This window comes from Trachypithecus francoisi, unplaced genomic scaffold (genome assembly GCF_009764315.1).
Source record: "Trachypithecus francoisi isolate TF-2019V2 unplaced genomic scaffold, Tfra_2.0 Lachesis_group3, whole genome shotgun sequence".
Lineage (NCBI taxonomy): Eukaryota > Metazoa > Chordata > Mammalia > Primates > Cercopithecidae > Trachypithecus > Trachypithecus francoisi.
In genome coordinates, this window is record NW_022681468.1 from 123,511,649 (window position 1) to 123,533,676 (window position 22,028).

General features: G+C 47.8%; 1 protein-coding gene and 1 long non-coding RNA gene across 12 annotated transcripts in view; one reads left to right on the forward strand and one right to left on the reverse strand.

Moving 5' to 3' along the window:
- Positions 1–22,028, forward strand: part of MEGF11 (multiple EGF like domains 11) — a 379,541-nt gene that overhangs the window by 296,568 nt on the left and 60,945 nt on the right. For all 11 annotated transcript variants that reach the window (XM_033189695.1, XM_033189697.1, XM_033189694.1 and 8 more), the window contains exons 8-10: positions 7,801–7,937; positions 13,334–13,546; positions 20,700–20,874. In XM_033189695.1, coding sequence (XP_033045586.1) covers positions 7,801–7,937; positions 13,334–13,546; positions 20,700–20,874 — 525 coding nt within the window. The remainder of the gene's footprint in view (positions 1–7,800; positions 7,938–13,333; positions 13,547–20,699; positions 20,875–22,028) is intronic.
- The window catches only part of LOC117070481, a 98,532-nt gene that overhangs the window by 18,353 nt on the left and 58,151 nt on the right, over positions 1–22,028 (reverse strand). The window lies entirely within an intron of this gene.

Sequence of the window (22,028 nt, forward strand, 5' to 3'; positions counted from 1 at the left end):
GAAAAGAGACTGGAAGAGAGCAGGCTGAGGAGCTGGGAAACAGGACCAGTTATCCTGGAGGGCCAAAGAGAGGTTTTGCATGGTGAAATCCTATCTCTACTAAAAATACAAAAAATCAGCTAGACATGGTGGTGGGCACCTGTAATCCCAACTATTCAGAGGCTGAGGCAGGAGAATCGCTTGAAACCAGGAGGTAGAGGTTGCAGTGAGCCAAGATTGCGCCATTATACTCCAGCCTGGGCCACAGAGCAAGACCCCATCTCAAAAAAAAAAAAAGAGAGAGGGTTTGGGGGCCGAGGCCTAGCATTACAGATGCTCAGGTTTGAGAAAAAAGATTCATGGAGCCCCACTTCCTGGCCTGTGGCCTGGATCACCTTCACAGCACTCACACCAACCACAGCTTACTGTCTATTGAGGGTGTCCATGCCACCCTGCAGCATCACTGATCATTAGAAATGCCTTCAGATGCTTGGTGAGGCTGAGTTGCCTCCCCTGCAGAAGAGCTGGCGTGGCCTTAGGTCCTTTCACCATCTTGGCCCCTTCTGTTCTACTTAGCCAAGATCCTCTTTTTTTTTTTTTTTTTTTTTTTTTGAGACAGAGTCTCGATTTGTTGCCCAGGCTGGAGTGCAGTGGTGCAGTCTTGGCTCACTGCAAGCTCTGCCTCCCGGGTTCACGCCATTCTCCTGCCTCAGCCTCCCAACTAGCTGGGACTACAGGCACCCACCACCATGCCTGGCTAATTTTTTGTATTTTTAGTAAAGATGGAGTTTCACCATGTTAGCCAGGATAGTCTCCATCTCCTGACCTCGTGATCTGCCTTCCTCAGCCTCCCAAAGTGCTGGGATTACAGGCTTGAGCCCCCACGCTGGGCCACCAAGACCCTCTTAAAGTGCGACTGTTTTCCAGATTTTGACAAAGCCATTTGGTCTAACCAGTTCTGAGAGGAGCAGAAAATATCACCTTACCCCATGTCCAACCTTCTAGAAGCCACAGCAGTCCAAGATCCCACTACAATTGGAGATACACACTCAACTGACCACACGGCAAGTACATGAATCTGCTGAGGCTGCCATAACAGAGTGCCACAGACTAGGCGGCTTGAACAACAGAGACTGATCCTCACAGTTCTGGAGGCTGGAAGTCCAAGATCAAGGTGTCAGCAGGGTTGGTTCCTTCTGAGCCTCTTTCCTTGGCTTGTAGATGGCCATCTTCTCCCTGTGTCTCTATGTCATCTTTTTTCTGGGTCTGTCTTAATCTCCTCTTCTTGTAAGGACGTGAGTCATGTTGGATGAGGGCCCACCCAGATGACCTCATCTTAACTTGATTACCTATGTAAAGGTCCTGTTTCCAAATACAGTCACATTCTGAGGTACTGGAGGTTAAAACTTCAGCATAGGGGCCGGGCGCGGTGGCTCAAGCCTGTAATCCCAGCACTTTGGGAGGCTGAGATGGGCAGATCACGAGGTCAGGAGATGGAGACCATCCTGGCTAACAGGGTGAAACCCCATCTCTACTAAAAAATACAAAAAACTAGCTGGGCGAGGTGGCGGGCGCCTGTAGTCCCAGCTACTCGGGAGGCTGAGGCAGGAGAATGGCGTGAACCCGGGAGGCGGAGCTTGCAGTGAGCTGAGATCCGGCCACAGCACTCCAGCCTGGGCGACAGAGCGAGACTCCATCTCAAAAAAAAAAAAAAAAAAAAAAACTTCAGCATAGGAATGTTGGCTGGGCACGGTGGCTCATGCCTGTAATCCCAGCACTTTGGGAGGCTGAGGCAGGTGGATCCCCTGAGGTCAGGAGTTCGAGACCAGCCTGGCCAACATGAAAAAACCCAGTCTCTACTAAAAATACAAAAATTAGCTGGGCATGGTGGCACATTCTTGTAATACCAGCTACTTAGGAGGCCAACGCAGGAGAATCGCTTGATCCCAGGAGGCAGAGGTTGCAGTGAGCTGAGATCGTGTCATTGCACTCCAGACTGGGCAACAGAGTGAGACTCCATTTCAAAAAACAAACAAAAAAGAGGAATGTTGAAGGGGTACACTTCAGCTCATAGCAGCAGGAGAGAAACCACAGGCCGTAGTCCTCTCCTAAGCTGACTTCTCTGGCTGCTCTCTCCCCCTGCCTCTCCCCAAAAGGCTGTTCTTCTAGCCAGCAGTGGGTGATGACTCCTACGGTTCTCTTCCACTCTTCTCCGTCTCAGGTTATGTGGGGCTCCCACCATGTGCTACCTCATCAGGTGTCAACTTGGTTCAATTACTATTAATTAAGTGCCCCCTGTTTAAGGCACTATACTAGGTTCCTTCACATCTCTAATCTCACTTCGTCTTTATAACCTCCTGGAAGACTAGGAGTTACTACTCCCATTTTATAGATGAGAAAACTAAGGCTCAGAATGATCACCTGACTTATCCTAGCTCACCTATCTGGGAGGAGGCAGAGCTGAGATCTGAGCCCAAATCATGACTTTGAACCCAGTGCTCTTCCCACCACACCAGGCAATAGGACCTCCAAAATATCAAATTCTCTCAGGCCCCAGGAACTCAAACCAGGGAAGAGGACTAGAGATTCGGTGGACTTGGATGCCTGCAGTTTGGGAATCCTGAGCAGGAGCTGAAAGAGGTGCTCACCCACTTCACCAGACAGTCTCAATGATGCCTGATTTCTCTAGGGAATGCCAGAAGGACGCATTCTATGCACCAGACTCCTCTACTGACCTCCTCAGGGAGCACTGGTTGTGTCTGAGAAGCACTAAAAAGGACAGGAACCTGGCCAGGTGTGGTGGCATGAGCCTGCAGTCCCAGCTCCTCAGGAGGCTGAAGCGGGAAGATCACTTGAGCCCAGAGGTTCAAGGTTACAGTGAGCTGGGACCACAACACTGAACTTCAGCCTGGATGACAGAGTGAGACCCCATCTCTTAGGGAAAAAAAAAAAAAAGTTTTTTTGGTCGGGCACAGTAGCTCATGCCTGTAATCCCAGCACTTTGGGAGGCCGAGGCAGGTGGAGCACATGAGGTCAGGAGTTCAATACCAGCCTGGCCAACATGGTGAAACCCCAATCTCTACTAAAAATACCAAAAAGTTAGCTGGGCGTAGTGGCGGTACCTGTAATTCCAGCTACTCAGGAGGCTGAGACAGGAGAATCACTTGAACTCGGGAGGTGGAGGTTGCCATGAGCCGAGATCATGTCATCGCACTCCAGCCCGGACAACAAGAGCAAAACTCCGTCTCAGGGAAAAAAAAAAAAAAAAAAAAAAAGTTTTTCCAAGAGTGTCCTTATCCAGCCCAGGACTGTAGAAGACTGAGTCAGAGAGAAGCCAGAAAGACTTCTCCCCCTTCATGAATACCTAGAACTTTTAATGTGCACTGAGAAAGGCCCCTGCCATGCCTGGAGTACCCCCACCACCTCCAGGAGGAAGAAGGACCCCTACTCGGCGTGACTTTTCTTTGTCTTTTTCTTTTCTTTCTTTTTTTTTTGAGATGGAGTCTCACTGTGTTGTCCAGGCTGGAGTGCAGTGGCACAATCTTGGCTCACTGCAACCTCTGCCTCCCGGGTTCAAGTTATTGTCCTTCCTCAGCCTCCCGAGTAGCTAGGATTACAGACACCTGCCATCACGCCTGACTAATTTTTGTATTTTTTGCTAGAGCTGGGGTTTCACCACGCTGGCCAGGCTGGTCTGGAACTCCTGCCCTCAAGTGATTCACCTGCCTTGACATCCCGAAGCGCTGGGGTTGCAGGCATGAGCCACCGCACCTGGCCTCAGTGAATTTTCTCTCCCCTTTTCTCACACACACACAGTCTCTCACTGTCCTCAGCTGCTCCTGCCCCTCACTCCTTCCTCTCCTCCTCACCTCAGTCCCTCCTCTCAGCCCCTCCTCTCAGCCCCTCCTCTCAGCCCCTCTACCTCTGACTTGTGTGTGGAGGAGAGTCTGAACTGAACAGCCTCCTATTTAACTCATTACAAGTAAACTGGATGATCTTGAAAGATGACTCTGCTCTGGCACAATTTTCCTGAATAAACTAGCTTCTAAGGGTTGGTGATTATTGGTGCTTAATAATTGTGTGTTGAACTAATTGATTAATTAATTGGAGGAACATCCTTGATCTCCATAAGAGAAATGACTGTCGGGTGTGCGCAGGGCTGGAAGGGCAGCAGGAGACAAGAGCAGGCTCAGATATGTTAAAAACCTAAGACTCATGCGTGTAATTTTAAGTTATATAATACCACAAGGCTAATACTGTGGGGCGGGGGAGTCCCCTGCTCCATTTACAAATCCTACTCCCTAAAGGCAACTACTTTCAAATCTTTTAGATATTTCTTCTGGCATTTCCCTCCATTTTTCTACATAACATGCTTTATAGCAATTTCTTGACTTTTCCATTTTAGACAGTCATTGAATCCATTGACTTCCTGCTGTAGAGTAAGATTCTGCTCTGCCATACACACACATACAGATGCAAGCAACCCCTCTCCCACCCTCCCAGTGGAGTTATATTACAATTTGTGGTTAAATCATTTAAAAAAATTTTAAGACACAGGATTTGGCTGGGTCTCCCAGGCTGGAGGACGGTGGCTATTCACAGGCATGATCATAGCTCACTGCAGCTTTGAACTCCTGGGCTCAAGTGATCCTCCTGCCTCAGCCTCCTGAGTAGCTGGGACTACAGACAGGTGCCACCATGTCCAGCTTGGTGAAATTATTTTTTTTAATATTTATGTTAATATACATGTGTATTGTTACTAGTTTATCCTTAAAACTCTCTTGACAGAGCTCTCAGACTCCTCTCAATAAAGTCAGACCCATCAGAAGTCTCTCCAGGTTTTGCTTTTGTTTTGTTTTTGAGGCAAGTTTCTTAGAAGCCTGCATCTTCTGTTCCAGTCCGAACTCTTTAACTCTTTGTTCTCCAGGCCTGCAGCATAGCTGTCATATGGGGCTTCCTTTTACTGCTGTCCTGGGATTCCTTTCACCTCTGTCTTCTGTTGGAGTCCCTAGTTCCTGGAATTCATGCCTTTCTTTTTCTTGGGTAATTCTTTTTTTTTTTTTTTTTTGAGACAGTTTCGCTCTTGTTGCCCAGGCCGGAGAGTGCAGTGATGTGATCTCGGCTCACTGCAACCTCCACCTCCTGGGTTCAAGCAATTCTTCTGCCTCAGCCTCCTCAGTAGCTGGGATTACAGGGATGCACCACCACACCCGGCTAATTTTGTATTTTTAGTAGAGATGGGGTGTCTCCGCATTGGTCAGGCTGGTCTCAAACCTCAGGTGATCCGCCCACCTCAGCCTCCAAAAGTGCTGGGATTATAGGTGTGAGGCACCGTGCCCCGCTTTCTTGGGTAATTATTTTTTTATGGAAAACAAATCCTCCAGTAACTTTCTGAGAAAGTGTTTATGGAAGGTTAACTTCTTGAGGCTATTCAAATCTGAAAATGTCTTTATTGAGTCCCCTACTTTAGTGTTAGTTTAGTTGGGTGTAGAATTCTAAGTTGGAAATGATTTTTTTCCTCTGAATTTTTAAGGCATTGCTCCATTGTCTTCTGGCTTCTAGTTAAGAAGTCTAAAACCTTTTGATTCCTGATTTTTGTATGTTTGTTTTCATCTTTGTATTTTCATTTTTGTTTTTGTAGAGATGAGATCTTGCTTTGTTGCCCAGGCTGGTCTCCAACTCCTGGGCTCAAGAGATCCTCCCACCTCAGCCTCCCAAAGTGCTAGAATTATAGGCGTGAGCCACCACACCTAGCCTGTTTTCCTCCTAAAAAGTGTGAACATCGTTTCTTTATCCACAGAGATAAACGTTTATGATAACATGTCTTGTTTCATATTTTTGCTGGAGACTTTGTAGGCCTTTTCAGTTCAGAAACCCAGGTTCTTCATCCTTCCATTCTGGGAAATTACCTTTTATTATATTTTCCATTAATTTACTTACCTCTATTTTCTCTGTTCTACTGTCTGGAACTCCTGTTAATTAGATGTCAGACCACCTGAACTGATCCTCTAATTTCATTATATTTTCTCTATTATTTTTATTATTTTTATTTTATTTTATTTTATTTTTTTGAGACGGAGTCTCGCTCTGTCGCCCAGGCTGGAGTGCAGTGGCCGGATCTCAGCTCACTGCAAGCTCCGCCTCCCGGGTTTACGCCATTCTGCTGCCTCAGCCTCCCAAGTAAGCTGGGACTACAGGTGCCCGCCACCTCGCCCGGTTAGTTTTTTTTTTTTTTGTATTTTTTAGTAGAGACGGGGTTTCACCACGTTAGCCAGGATGGTCTCGATCTCCTGACCTCGTGATCCGCCCGTCTCAGCCTCCCAAAGTGCTGGGATTACAGGCTTGAGCCACCGCGCCCGGCCTTCTCTATTATTTTTAATCTCATCTTTCTATCTTTGCCTCTTTCTCTCTCTGTTGTACTTTCTAGATTTCCTCAACTTTCTTTTGGCTCTTCTATTGCAACATTTTAATTTCTGCCATCTTATTTTTAATTTTCAAGACTTCTTTCCTACTCTCTGGATATCCTCTTTTATAGCACTCTATTCTTTCACGGGTGCAATATTTTCTTATAGCTACCTGAGCATGTTCATTTTAATTATGATAGAGGCTTTTTTCCTTCTCTTTTTTTTAGGTTTTCCTTGCTCCAGGCATAGTTCCTATTTCCTCTGGGTTCCTGTTGTCTATTCGCTTCTTTCAGTGTTTTGCTTTCATGTGAGGACCTGTTTCAAATATCTGGTGATCCTTGGCCATCTGTTCACGTTTTACAGTGAGCCTCAGAAAAGCTAATTGGACACCTGGGGGTGGAGGGCGATGTCAGGTGTGTTGACTGATGGGACTCTCAACTATCAATATCTTTAGGTCATTTCTCTTGAACTCCTCAGTGTCCCTAGAAAGGAACCCTCCAACCTCCTGCCACAGGGAGTTCAGTCCGGCAGTCAGCCTTTAGGAGCGCAGCAGGGAAGAGAGCAGCAGGAGCGTTCCACCCCCACCTTCATCTGTGCCTGTGTCCCTTGTCCACAGCCTGTCACACCAACCTCTCTGAAAGACTTGGACAATTCACCTGGCTTTTCAAGGTGGGGGGGCAGAGATTGGGGGTCTAATTCCCTATTTTATAAACTTTCAAACAGTCCTGTTTTGATCCTACCTGCACCTTCACCTTCAGAGGGTCCCAGTGTCTCTGATTCCTGAGCTTTTTGAGGTTACAAAGGACTTCATCACCCAGCATTATGACACTCCCTTTGCAGGCACTTAACATTGCCCAGGAAGCAGAAACCAAAGCAGTTATTGCTCCTCCACCTGCTTTTCCATCTTCCAGTGTGTGACATCCCTTGCCTCCCATTCCTCTTTTCCTTGTAGGTTTACACCTGTACCCCTTTAACTCTCACGTCAGTTGGGTTTGGGAAAGAAGCTGAGCAAAGTGCACGTCTCCACACCAGCATGTTTACTCAGCCTCCTTCCTTGTGTCGCCTCAGCGCTTTACTGTGTACCCATGTGAGAGTACTTAGTGCCTTGTACTTAGCTGTTTTCTTGGCTCTCTCTGCAGTAGACTAGGAAGACAGGAATCAAGTCAAATCACCCCTAGTGTCTAATACAGCACCTCGTATACAATAGGCAGTTTCTAAGTTGTGCTGAGTAACTGGATGAGCAAGTTGGCCTCAGTCTCCCATCTCTAAGAGGAGGGCTTTGGAGCCCTGGTGTCCAGCTGGCTGAACTTCTTCTGGGAAGTTGGGTGGTCCCTGGAGCCACAGCAGCTGTGCCATTCCCAGGAAAGTTTGGCATCTCTGGAGTACCACCATACATGTCTTCCCACCTCTGTTTCAGGGAGCAGTGTGTGCCCAGCCCTGCCCACCAGGAACATTTGGCCAGAACTGCAGCCAGGACTGTCCTTGCCACCATGGAGGGCAGTGTGACCACGTGACTGGACAGTGCCACTGTACAGCTGGATACATGGGGGACAGGTAAGGATAGTGTTAATTGTTGTCTTTGCTGTCCATTTTACTCATATTCACAGGAGCCTTGCAGAGAACAGCTCATAGGTCTCTCTCTGCCAGCCTTCCAGTTCCTTTCTCAGAAAGCACTCTGAGCTCTCCTGCTAGAGAGAGTTGGCACCTGATTCCTCCTCACCCTCGGCCTGCAGAGACACCCTCTTCTCTGGCCTAGTGGCCCAAGCCCTGAATTTGCATGGGCTCACCTGGGGGAAGGACGTGAGCACCTACTCCCACTCTCTACTCTCTGCACTCATGGAGGGAGGCAATGGCACAGATAATCCAAGGAAGCTGACAGTGCAAAACCATTTCACACGTTTTGCATGATTTCTTCTGGAAGGGGATTTTTAGTCCTAATTTGGGTTCCACCGAAAGGATACTGGCATCAGTTTGCATCCTCTGAAGGCCTGCGGCTTAAGAGCAGACTGAAGGAGGTTGCCAGTGTCCCGGAATGAAACCAGCCTTGCAGAATGGATAATCAAAAAACACAGAACTGGCAAATTGCCATATGTGCACATGTGCCACAGCGGGAAGAAGGAGGCCATGATGACAGGGCAGGTGCAGAGGAAAAGGGAGAAACGGCAACCAGCGTGTGTGATGGTGAGTAGATTGGAAGCTGGAAAAAGATATTTGAAACCCACAGAACCCGGGCCAAGTCTCCTCCCTCTCACTCCTGACCACATGGGTCTCTTCAAGCAGAGAAGGACTGTACAGAGGTGGCCCCCACACCCCATGCCTGATTCTGTGGGGATCCATGTTTCATTTCTGGCTCCTGGATTTTATGCTCTTCTCAGACAAAATGAGGAAACATTTTTCATCATTCCCTGCCTGGGTGACATCAGGAATCCAGGAGGGAGGCTGAGTTAACCGATGAATCCCTCTGTTTCGAATAGACGTAATCGGGGCTTCTCCAGCTCTCACTAGAATCAGCCCCAAATCCTTAGTGATGTCCAGAAAAGAGACTGTCCATTAGCCTTGAGCTGATTTACCTCCAGCTGGAAGTCTTTTAAGCCAGATCTGATCTCTTTGTGAGCCAATGTTCATCAGTGTGAGCCTCCTCAGCATAGAACGTGGGGTATGGCATCTGGGGATCCGTCCCTCCCTGACCCGTGGGAGGGAGGGCTGCAACATTGAGTCCAGTTCCCATCCTCATCATCTCCCCAAATAAGGAAATGCTCAGGATGAGCCAGTATGGACTGGAACCAGGAAGACCCTCAAGCCAGCACAGGACTCCTTTGTCAGTCCACTTTCTCATGAGAGTGCAAACCGCTCGCTTGTTGTTGGAAATGAGCAGGCCCAGGACTCTAGCCGGCTGGACTCCACACGAGTAGACCCTAGTTCATTGGTGCTCTCGATTTTCCCTGTAAAGATGTGCCCAATAGAGAAATAATCCAAAATCTCTCGCTTGTTGGAGCCTGGTCCATGATCCTGGGTAGAGAGGAACCTCTAAAGCCAAGGGGCCCTCCAGCAAGCTTTGTCAATCAACCACAGGAGAGTTCAATAGGAGGCCAGGCAGCATTTGGGCTTCTCACCTAAACGGGCTGCCTGGTGTTTAATATTTTGTAAAATTGCCTCCATTAATTTCGTAGGTGACAGCTGCATTAACCCACCCAAATCATCACGAGCATATTAAAGTTGAGTGGGTGTAATAATGCAGGCCTCCCCAGATAGGCAGAAACCAGTGCAAATTAAACACGAAATGTAACGAGGGCTTTGCAGCTCATTTTGTAATTTAATTGAGCAATGTATCTGGTTGTTAATGGCAATATCGGACACATTAGATTGATATGGTGCAAAGGAAGAATGTTTAAGTAGAAAACTAATTCCTGCTGTGATTACCCTTCTGTTCCACAGGCCCCGTTATTAGCATGCTTTGTATAAAATTCATTAGCTGTCGTTGCTTGATCTCTAAATAAATAAGTTGTTTAAATTGTGAGTAGGGAAAAAAAAGAGGTTGATTATGTAAATGAAAGAGGTTGCCAATATTTCATTTCCAGATTATTTTTCTGGGGCTATAGATTCGGTCACCCCAAAAATGTAGTGGGCTAGGGAATTGCCCTTCTGAGGAGCTTAGGGTTCAGGGCTCTGTCCAGTCCTGCTAGGCAGGAGGGAGCAGGAATGTTTGAAAAGGAGCAGGCATCAGGAGGTATCTGGTTTGAGTTTTTTCACCCGACATTTGAGAGACATTCGAGGCCAGCAAAGCACAGTGACTTCTGGAGAAATCCATTTGCAGGCTGAACAGGGGCTGGCAATTCAGATAGTGATTATTCAGGTCTTCAGCTGCCCTTTTCCTCCCTTCTGCCTCAGTTTCCCTCCTTCCCTTCCCCTATTCTACTTCTCCTCCTTCTGTCTTCTACTTTCCATTCCTTCTCCAGACATCACCTTCTTTCTTGCCTCTTCTTCCCTCTTTTTTCTGCTCTCTTTCCCTTCATGAGGCCTCAGATTGACATGTGACAAGATTTGCAGAAAGACAATCTGGGGTCATCTTAGCCACATGCAGGCTGCGTGAGCTTGGAGCAATTGCCTCACTTGTCCCAGGGCAGCCTCCTTAACTCCAAAGTGAGGGTGATGAGAATATCTGCTGCTCCAGGGGCTGGGGATGGGCTCTGGGGCCTGAGCAGCGGGAAGCCCCTCGGGATATGGTGCCCAGGGGTGTTGTCATCATGATCCCTGCTGCCCCATTATTCTGCCAGATCACTCCTTTATACAGTGGCTCTGAGAGGGGAGAGCTGGTGGCATCTTCTTAGGAAGGAAGCACTCAAGGCCAGACCCCAGTCACTGTCCTCTTCTCCTTGTCATTGTGGGCACAGAGCAACGAAAGCACAGAAGAGAGACAAGGACACCCCAGTATCAAGTTGCCAAGGCTGGTGCCCCACACACTGGCTGCTCTCATCCCCCACACACTTGCTAGCTGGCCCTGCCGCATCCACGAGGGTCTGGCCACTCATCCTCACCGTAAACAACTGAGTCACCCAGACACAGAATCTCCCTGCCCTGTCTGTAGAAGAATACTTCCACCCCCATGATCCTCCAAAATACATAATAAAGAAGTTAGAGCTGTATTTTTTTTTATTGCTTTTCCCCTCTGATTACCATAGAAGATATATAGAAAACCTAGAAAATGGAAATATGTGATAATTAAAACACTAACTCCTCAAATCCGCTCTACTATCAACATTTTAGAATTTTTCCCCTTGGGCTTTTTCATGCCTGAATTTAAGGCCAGAAGGTCAGATGGGCTCTGTTATAAGAACTGTTGAAAACAATATTAACATGAGTACTAATGAAAATAACTAACTTTTCGAATTGAGCCCTATTTATGGGCTGGGCACCTTTCTAAATGTTTACACACATTATCCCATTTAATTCTTACAGAACCTGATGAGATTTAGTGAGTATCATCCCATTTTACAAAAAGGAAGAAGATGTCAGAGCTTTAGGTTAGTTCTCCATTATCCGCACTGTTGAATCAGTGCTGGAACAAAGATAACCCAGAACTCCAGAGGCCATTTCCATTTGTCTTTGGGATGCAAGAAGTTGTCTCCCTCTTTTACCCCTTATTCCCCCAGGTTTACCCCTTGACTTATCCGGATCTAGTTGCTGTGACAATAAATTTGCATCCCCTGGGAAAGAGCCCAGGGTGGGGGTAAAGGATGTTGAGGCACATTCAGGAAACCAGGTGGTCAGCAGTGGGGGGTCACACTCACCCATGGAGGAGCCACACCCATGGCTGTGAGTTAGATGAAGTTGAATAATTATCCTCATGTTGGCAGCTCCAAGTACTAGCCCAGACATGCATAGGACACAAAGGGGGTCCCAGGCTTCCTCCTTGGGGGCTCACAGGCTGATGGGAGAGACTCAGCCCCTACCTTGAGGGGACGCTCTTCCAAGGAAGGGAAAATAGCCCTTGTCACAGGGCATTCTATAGTCCCATGAAGGAGGATGCTTCCTGTACTCGAGGGAAAATCCACAGTCAGGGAGGAGACATGTCTCCCAGTAGGACAAGAGAGACTCTACATCTGCCCAAAAGGCTCACAAACCAGAGACACTGTATAGAAACAAAATCACCCCATTTCATCAAATCTAAGGTGCCACTGATTGTGAGATGCATCATTATTTCATATACTGCAAAGAAGGAAAAAACACTGGCAATTAAACTATGACATGCCATCAGACATAAGACTTATCTAATTAATTTCAGAGATATAAAAATATATTTGAAAAACAAGGTGGCTCATGCCTGTAATCCCAGCCCTTGGGGAGGCCGAGGCAGGCAGATCATGAGGTCAAGAGATTGAGACCATCTTGGCCAATGTGGTGAAACCCCGTCTCTACTGAAAATACAAAAATTAGCTGGGCATGGTGGTGCACACCTGTAGTCTCAGCTACTCGGGAGGCTGAAGCAGGAGAATCACTCACTTGAACCTGGGAGGCAGAGGTTGCAGTGAGATCATGCCATTCCAGCCTGGCCGACAGAGTGAGACTCTATCTCAAACAAACAAACAAAAAAACCAAGATGTTTTTAAACCTACCTAATGGTTTTTTGTTTAATGGGTGCGGAGTTTCCGTTTGGGAAGATGGAAACGTTCCGGAGATGGGTGGTGGTGATGTAGCACAACAGTGCGAATGTGCTTAACACCACTGAACTGTACGTAGTTAAAATAGTCAATTCTGTGCTGTGCACTGTCTTAGTCTGCTCGTGCCACTATAACAAAATACCCAAGACTGAGTAATTTATAAACAACAGACATTGATTCTCACAGTTCTGGAGGCTGAGAAGTTCGAGATCAAGGGGCCAGCAGGTTTGGTGTCTGATGAGGGCCCCAATCTCTGCTTCCAAAATGGTGCCTTGAAGCCTGTATCCTCAGAGGGTGAAAGGAACAGAAGAGCCAAAAAAAAAAAAAAAAAAAAATAGGGACCTCAGTGGCTCCCAGCAGCCCTTTTATAAGAGCGCTAATCCATTCATGCCTTAATCACCTCCCAAAGGCCACACCTCCTCATACCTTGGCATTGGGTTAGTTAAGTTTCAATGAGAATTTTGAGAGAAGCATTTAAACCATAACACGTATAGTTCACCACAACTTTAATTTTTTAAAAAAATATTAGGCTTGGAATCAATAAAATATGGTAATATAAACTCATTGCTGGGAGCACTGAGGAGACCTGGCGTGAAAGGCAGAAATGACTGGGGTGAACTAAACCATGGAATACTTCCTGGAGGAGGAGAGAGAAAAGGGGAGGAGGCTGTGAGCAGGGTGGAGCACACCAGGCCTGGGCCAGATGACCAGGAGGATCACATCCTGGAGGATCTTGAAGCACAGGTGAGGGATCCCGGCCCACAGCCTCAGCCACACTCTGCTCTCCCACAGGTGCCAAGAGGAGTGCCCCTTTGGGACCTTCGGCTTCCAGTGCTCACAGCGCTGTGACTGCCACAATGGTGGGCAGTGTTCACCTACCACGGGTGCCTGCGAGTGTCAGCCTGGCTACAAGGGCCCACGCTGCCAGGAGCGACTGTGCCCAGAGGGCCTTCATGGCCCAGGCTGCACCCTGCCTTGCCCCTGTGACGCTGACAACACCATCAGGTATGAGCTGGGAACGGGTGAGCTCGGGACAAGGGCGGGGGGCGCTCAGGTAGAAAGGAGGCTTGCTAGGATGTGGCCCCCCCACCTCTGGCACAGACATCCAGGCAGGGTGGGGAAAGGGTTAGGACCTCAGCACTGAGCCCTGAGAACTACTTTGATGAAAAGAAGGGGAAGCCAAGGCCACATAGCCACAGTCAGGACTAGAGCCAGATCACTCAACTCTGTCCACCACACCTGGCTGCCTGCATTTCCAAATGTGCCTGTCTGAGACTCCACACATGGGAGCAAGGAGGGAGCAAGGAGGTGGGGTGGAGCACAGCTGCATGACCGTGGGGGCTGGGATGGCAGGGCTCGGGTGCCACAAGCTCTGAGCACATTGTCCTGGAGAATATTTCCCCTCCACTTGTGTGGCATCCAACCAGAGCCAGGGCCACTAGGGCAGAAGTAGAGGCTTGAGCTGCAGAAGGTCAGGACTAGAAAGGACCTTAAAAATCAGTAGGGCCATCCCAGGGCCTAGGGAGGGATGTCCCAACAGGCCCTGGCAAGGGTAGAGAAGCAGGAACAACAGGGGCAGCCCTTTATCAGGGCCTGGACTTGGGGTCAGCCCCTCCCTCAGCACTCTGTGTCCTTTGTGGCTTGGGGACATCCGGGCAAAATTTGCACCCCCATCCCCCACTTCCAAAGGAGTCTGAACCTGTGAAGCCAGAGCTGCTCTGGGCTACTACTCCCAGCTCCCTTCCCTGCCCGCTTCATGCACCAGTAGGCACTGCCCCTGGGTAAAAAATTGAGGCCGCCAGCCTCAGATAAATGCCCCCACAGCCCTTTATCGTGGCTGCCTCTTAATTGGGTGATGAAGGTCAGGGGAGCATCCCTTCTCCCTCAGGCCTATGGACAGCCCAGGGAAGACCAGCCACCCTGGGCATGGGTGCTGCTGCTGCTGTTTGCAGGGCAGACAGAGAATCCCTCTGCTTTGCAGCCCTGTCCCTGGGACAGCCAGGACTTAGCCTTGGCCGCTCTTCGCTTCCAGGCTTTGATCTTTCACAAATCACTCTGGAGCTTCGATCATTGCAAGCAGAGGCATCTCAGCAAGGGCTATGAGTCAAACGAAAAGGTCCTCCCTCCCTAGAGTGGAGCAGCTAGGGTGGTGTCAGGCAAAGGTGGAGCGCCCAGGAAGGAGATTGTCCAGAGAGGGTGCTAGAGCCAGTGGAGTTGGCCTGTCCATGACCTGAGCATTCATTCACTGGGTCATTCATTCAGCAAACACTGAGCGCCTGCAGGGCTGGGCTGTGAGGAGGAAACACTAAGCACCTTCTACCATATTTCTTCAAATACAAGACAGTAACAGTAGTGAGACACAGCTTTATTTGGGTTACTACTAGGAAAATTCTATCAACTGAACTGTGACACACCATTGATTGTATAATATACCCAATATCAGAGATGTGGAAATGTAGAGGAGAAGTACATCTTAGAATTGATGAAATATATGTGGTTGGCCCTGCTAGGTTCCAACATGTGCCCAAGTAACTATGATCCAGGACTATGTGATGTTGGTCAGGGAAGGCTTCCTAGAGGAGGTGGCATCTGGGCTGGGTCTGGAGAGCAGAGCGAGAGCTCCAAGGCGCTAATTACAGAAGTCCCACATGGCTGGTCAGGGGACTGGGCCAGCTGGATCAGACTGTTCCATGTGTCTAAATATTAATATTCCACGATCTGTTGCTCCTGTTGGGAAGCTGAGGGAGGACCCTCTCCGAGACAGGAAGCAAGGCTGATGCCGGGGTCAAATGCAGGGAGCTCCTGCCACAGAAATCTAACCAAGCCCCAAATTAAAGGGCTATTGTTTTCCTCCTGTGCCTGGGCAACCATGCCCTGTATAATTCATCCTTCCTCTGAAGGAGTCTTCGATGCATTATTAATCGGAAAGGACTCCCTCTTCTCTCCCACTAATCTCAGCCCATCCAATATTGATGATTATTTGCTTTACTGTCTTTAAAACATATCATGTGTCAGGGACTGGGAGGGAGTAGCAGTTCTTCAGAGAGGGGGGCTCTGAGTGTGCCCACCAGTCTACTCCCCAGCCTGGTGTCCTCTGAGTCTGCATCACCATCTCCTTGAGGAGGTGGGCTCCCTGAGGGCACCAGCAGCCTGGCTTGTCCATTCCTGTGGCCTCGAGCCTCAGCATTGCACAGTGCCTGCACAGAGTAGGCCTTCAGTAAGAGGAGTCCCTGAACTCATCTTAAACAGCCCATCCCTCTAGGAGGTTCTACCCATTAGCTGAAGTCAACCCCATTTAAAAAAAAAAACATATTTCCCCCTTTCTCTTGGTACACTGGCCCACTGAGCCCCTGGCACACAGTTTTTGTTCAGTTGAGGTTAGGGTTTCTCAACCCTGCCACCATGAGCATTTTGGGCTGGGGAATTCTTTGTTGTAGAGGGCTGTCCTGGGCTTTGCAGAATGTTGAGCAGCATTCCTGGCCTCTACTCACTAGATGCCAGTAGCACCCTTCTTCCACTGCCCGAGTTCTGACAATCAGAAATGTTTCCAGACATTGCCGGATGTCTCAGGGTGGGGTGGGGCAGGAAAAATTCCCTGAGGTTGAAAGCCTCTGGGCTAAATGAACTCTCTCATGCTGTACTTGATTGTTCTTATGGACACCAGAAAACAGCTCTCTTCCTCTATGTGGATAGAGGGAAGCCCTCTCTTCCCATGAGCCTTTTTTGGCCCATTATAGAGTCTTCTCTTGAGATTCAAGAAAAGCCAAGGAATGACTGTGTGACTTCTAATCTTAAAACAGTTAAAGTTCAGGTACTGAGTGGGGATTGGGACTTCTGAGTCCTGTCCTCAAACCTACCTCTGTCTAAGCAAGTGTCCATAATAAGGGCACTTGATATATGCACATAAGATATATGTCCTTCTCCTCTCTATGCATAAATTTCCCAATCTGTCCATCACCTTTCATCAACCCAGTGAGGGGAAATGTTCTCCTGTGGTCTTTGAAAGTGAAGCTTCCACCCAACTCCCTGAAAGAAGGAACGTGGGATCCCTAGAAGCCTAGCCTCAATGCTCCCTGCCTTCTGCAGAACTTACAACAAAGCCCCCACCACAACAGCGTGCAAGGTCTTGAGCATCTTTCCTAGGGAGACAAAGTAATCCCAACCCCCAGCCAAAGAAAGCCCTATCCACCCAGCTCCAGCCTCTCTCTGGTCTAGGCCCTTCCAGCAAGGCTGCTGCACAGAGGTTGAATCCATGCCCTGGGAAGGAAGAAGTGGCTGGTAAGATTCTCCAACTCTTCATTCCCGTTATCAACTCTTTGTGGCACACAAAAAGAAACCACTCTCCTTCATACAGGAATAACCTTGAGAAAGAAAGCACCTGTGTGTATGGGCTCTTAAATGTCCCCTCCACAATTGGATTGTCATAGACGAATTCCAGCAGCCATGATCGTGTATTACCTTTGAAAGATTTGAATCAGCCAACAGATGCAGCATTGATAGAAATCTCATAGCAGCTGAAAGAAAGGCAGAAAAATCCACTCTGGAAGGATTCCTGTATTGTTCAGCTTTCGGTTCCTATTAACTTGTGATTAATCTATGTCTGGGGGAAATGGGAGAAAAGAAAAAACCAGAGAGAATGGAACCAGGCTAAACACCAGTGACTGTAACTTCTGCCTGAGCCAAAAACAGCAGTCCCTGGCCTGCCATGTGACTCAAGAGAATGGGGACCACCACCGGGAAGAAGGGATGCCTGGGAGAGGGGCTGTGCAAGTCACTCTGCTGAGGGACAGAGGTTCCAAGCATGGTGGTCACAGCTCTCCATCATGATCAATCAGCTGTCACTCTCCATCCTCTTTTCAAAGGGACGTTTGGAGTTTCTATAAGACGAGTAATCAAATTAAGAAAGTAGATATCCTATTTCTAGAAATGGGATATTATAGGGATATGAAAAAAAAAGGAATGATTTTAGATTTGGTTTTGAGCCTTCTGGTTCTCAGAGTAGAGTAAAATTAGTGCCTAACGTATCTCTGAGCAGCCAAAGTGACAGCAGCAGAGATCAAAAGCAGGAAATGCAGAGTACTTAGGTCAGCATTTGCTAGCTCGATGGGTGTGGAGTGTGCTTTTCACAAGGTGGTGCCCTCACCCAAGGAAGAGCATGTAATTGGTGAACTCCAGCGTGATCATTTGCTAGGCAGAGACAGCAGAAGGATCTATTGATGGAAGAGGCAGAAAGGTGCCCGAGACCTTTTAGAGTCTCCAGTGCTCAGCAGAGTTGATGGCTGCAGCCAGGCCATTCCTAGGTTCAAGCATGTCAGTCTCCACAACCGTAACTGAGCCAGTCTCTCTACACTAACCCTAAACCTCAAAGGAAGCTCTTGGAAAGATGCAACCTAAAGAGAAGAGTGCTCCAAAACCATCTGGCAGAGCAGCAGGGCCACCAAGGGGCACAATTTCCCAACGGTACCCATGCAGGCTGCTGTCTCCCCTTCCAGTGCCTTGGGGCTCAGGGAGGAATTTTTCTCTGTAAAGGTCAGAAAGTCTTCGAACACTCATCGTTTATACCCATTCTTCTTTGTTAGATACTTACAATTTTTATTGCTTTACATCTGTTTATAAATAAAATAAATGCTCAATTTTGGTAAGTTAGGGAATACGTAGACATTTAAAGACAAAACTTAGAATCAGTTTCTCAATCCAGAGATAAGCACAAAAGCCATTTTGTGGTAATCTGTCCATGTCTGTATCATTTTCATATTTTAGATTTGATATATTTTCATATTTGAAAGATTTGATTTAGGCAACAGATGCAGCATTGCTAGAAATGGCTTTGTATACAAAGTGCTTATTTCACTTAACCTTGTATCATTAAACATTTTGAAAAACAATTGAATACATCTCTTAGCATTCCTTCATATGGATGTTATAATTCATTTAACCAATACCCTGTGGTGAGAGGTGGCATGAGGCAGTGGACAAAATGTGGCCAGACAGACCTGGGTTTGAATCCCAGCTCTGCCACTCACTGTCTTAGCTATGTGACCTTAGGCGAGTCACATAACCTCTAAATGCCATCTGTGAAATACAGGCTCAAATGCCTAATTCACAGGTTTATTTGAAGATTAGAAATATATGTATAAAGTCCCTGGTGCCTCAATAGCCTGGTCACATATTATTTATTATTATTTAAATTGCTTCCATTTTCCACTGTTATAAATAATGCTTCAGGGAACATCTCCGTGCATAAATCTTTCTCCACAACTATGATTATTTCCTTAGGATAGAGTCTTAGAAATGGAATTACAAGACCAGAGTCTGAATACTTTTAAGTCTTCTGATATATAACCTCAGATTGTTTTGAAACCTTTACCAGCATTTTAAAGCATATTCACTGTTTTGATGGAGGAAAAGTGGTGTCCAGTTGTTGTTTAGACTTGATGATTAATGAGACTAAATACTTTTCTGAAATGATTACTAGCTACTTGCACTTATTATTCAAGAATTGCCTGTTCCTGTCTACCCCCTCATTTTCTGTGAGAAAACCAGGGTCCCTAGAAGAGAAACAGCTTGGCTAGGCTTCACACAATTAGTTTGCTCATTAATTAATTTTCTAAATATATATTAAGCACCTCCAGTGTGCCAGGGACTCTGTTGGGCCCTGAGAAGGGAACAAGGCAAACGGCTCTCTCCCACGGAGCTGCAACCTAGTGGAAAAGACAGATGATAAATCAGCAGAAACGAAGAAAGAATCAATGGAAGATAATTATATTTAGAGGAAGCTGTATTCATTTCCAAATATTCACCAGGGCAGTGAATATGAGCCAGGTGTTGGGGATCCATCAATGGTCCAGCGGGGCAAGGCGCCAAGGCCCCATGGAAGTTAGCAGAACCAAGACTTGCCCCAGGTTCCCCCTGCCAGCCCAGGGCATGCTTCTCTTGACCTTATCCCCGGAGTTAGGCTCCAGAGCAGGGAGGCCAATGCCACAAGGAATCTAAAAGGCTTGTCTCTACCACCCAGCACTTCTTTGGTGTATTAGTCTGAGCCCCTCCAGAAGCAGATACCAAGAGCAAGAGGTTTACTAGGGGAAGCATCTGTGAGGGAAAGTGGGGAGGGAGCTGGGGAGGCTGGGAGAGCTGACAGATCACATGTGAGGAAGAAAGGAAGGAAGGGAGGAAAGTTGGGAGAAAGAGTCTTAACTCACAGCATGGTTCTAAGAAAGTTTGCCAGGATGGGGCATCTTAAAGCCAAGGTACCCAACAGAGGAGTCCTAGATCTCCCAAGAGTGTGCCCACCCTAGTGTCCCTGCTGTGCTCCAGCTGGGAGTGGCCCAGGGGAAATGTGGCCTCTGGATTTCAGACTCAGCACTGGGGCCATAGATCAATTATGCTCCTGCAGGAGTTCTGAGCAGCACACGGTTACAACTGGCATCCCGCTGACCATGAATGGACATCAGCTGTTGGATCAGATGGCTGCCAGCTAGAGGTTGCCCAACTCTCTGGAGGTCATGCCAGGGATCCCCTGCCTCTAGCCGAATGGTCCTTTCTCTAGCCCAAACAGGAGACAGAGAAGAGCTTGCTCACTGTTAAAGAGCCTGGCAAAGCATAGGTTGGGGTTGCTCTCTCCAGGACAGACATTGCCAGAGAGAGGAGGTCACGTCTGGCCCAAAGTCTTGTTTTCACTCAGCCCAACATTCATTGAACACCTACAATATTGAGAGCCACTGGGGTATCACTGCTTCCTTCTCGTCCTGTTCCCACACTAGGCATTCGTCTTGGCTGAGGGACGGATGAAGCCTTGGACCGCATAGTCTATAAGCCAGGGGACTAAAAGGCCACTCTCTCTTTTTGTTTCCATGTGTCTGAATTATAAAGAAGACTTGTGTGGGAGTCAGAAGCCCTGTGTTCTAATCCTGCTCTTGTCTTCTCCTTGCTGTTGACTTCAGGGTAGTTATATAATCATCCTGAGCCTCAGCTTCTGGGTGGTAATAAGATCATGTGGCCTTGGCATCCTCTGATAAACAGAAAAGGCATTGAACAATTTAATCCCAGAGGTCCTTTGATCCCGCTACCCTGGGCAAGCCAGGCTTGGGGTGGGCAGGGGGCGGGCACAAGGCTGCTTCCTGGAACGAAGTGTCTTCTCACCCTTCTCTTATCTGTGCAGCTGCCACCCAGTAACCGGAGCTTGTGCCTGCCAGCCAGGCTGGTCTGGTCGCCACTGCAATGAATCCTGCCCTGCTGGCTACTATGGCGATGGCTGCCAGCTGCCTTGCACCTGTCAGAATGGCGCCGACTGCCACAGCATCACTGGGGGTTGCACTTGTGCCCCAGGCTTCATGGTAAGATGGGAGGGGCCTCCCGTGGCCTTCCTGACCCCCACTGGGCCAGCTCCCCTCACCTGCTGGTGCAATCAGGAATGTGGCTTTGCACCCAGGTGCCTCCTTGTGTCCGCCTCAGAGATAGACTCCATGAGGGGAGAGCCCCTGAAGCTGTTCTCAAAGGGCCAGGGTTTGTAATACTAAAAATAATAGGAGGAGGGGGTCTTTCCATCACCCCCAACTCTGAAGGTTGCCTTCCTTTGTGCCCAGCTCCTCCCTGTCCATATCCTTATGCACACAATATTTTTACATCAGAAAAACCACAATGCACAGAGACAGTTTTGCATTCTGCTTTCTTTCACCCACATTGCTATGTTGCTGCTTGGGCTTCTTAATTATGGTTTTAAATGGCTGCATAACACTGCAGGAGCAGATGTACCCCCAGTTTCCTCAGCCATTCTCTTACTGCTGAATATTAAGTTGTTTCCAGTGTTCACAGCGAATGTTGCAGTGAGCATCTTCATACAAATAGCATTTCCCCTGCCCACCCCCAATGAATTATTTCCTTAGGGTGAATTCCCAGGGTCAGTGGACATAATATATTTACGGCTCTTGATGGATGTTGCCATATTACTTCTCTCAAGGGTTCTATAAATCTACACCGCCACAAATTGTGCATGAATGTACCTATTTCAGAATAACTTTGCTAAAATTTCATTAATTTTTTCTAATTACATAGGTAGAAAATGGTTCCTCAATGTTGTTCTAATTTGCATTTCTCTGATTACAAGGGAGAGTGAACATCTTCCCTATGTTTGTTTACAATTTGTATCTTCTCATGAATTATGCTGGTCTTTATGAGGTTTGTTTTGGGGAACTTGACATTGGAAGTGGAATCCTGTTCAAAGGCAGGGCATGTTCAGCAGGCTCAAGGAGCCAAACCCTCACGGGTTCTCTATGGCCATATGTTTAATTGTGCTGTAGGAAGCGGTACAATTGTGCAGTTGAAAAGAGTGTGGCCTTTTGAACCAGAACTGGGTTGCACCCTGGCTCTCCTACTCACCAATTGTGTGATCTTGGATGAGTGACTCAGCCTCTCTTCGGTTCTGTTTCCTCACCTGTGAAATAGAACACCTGCCTTGCAAGGCTGCTATCAGGGGTCAAGATGGGATATA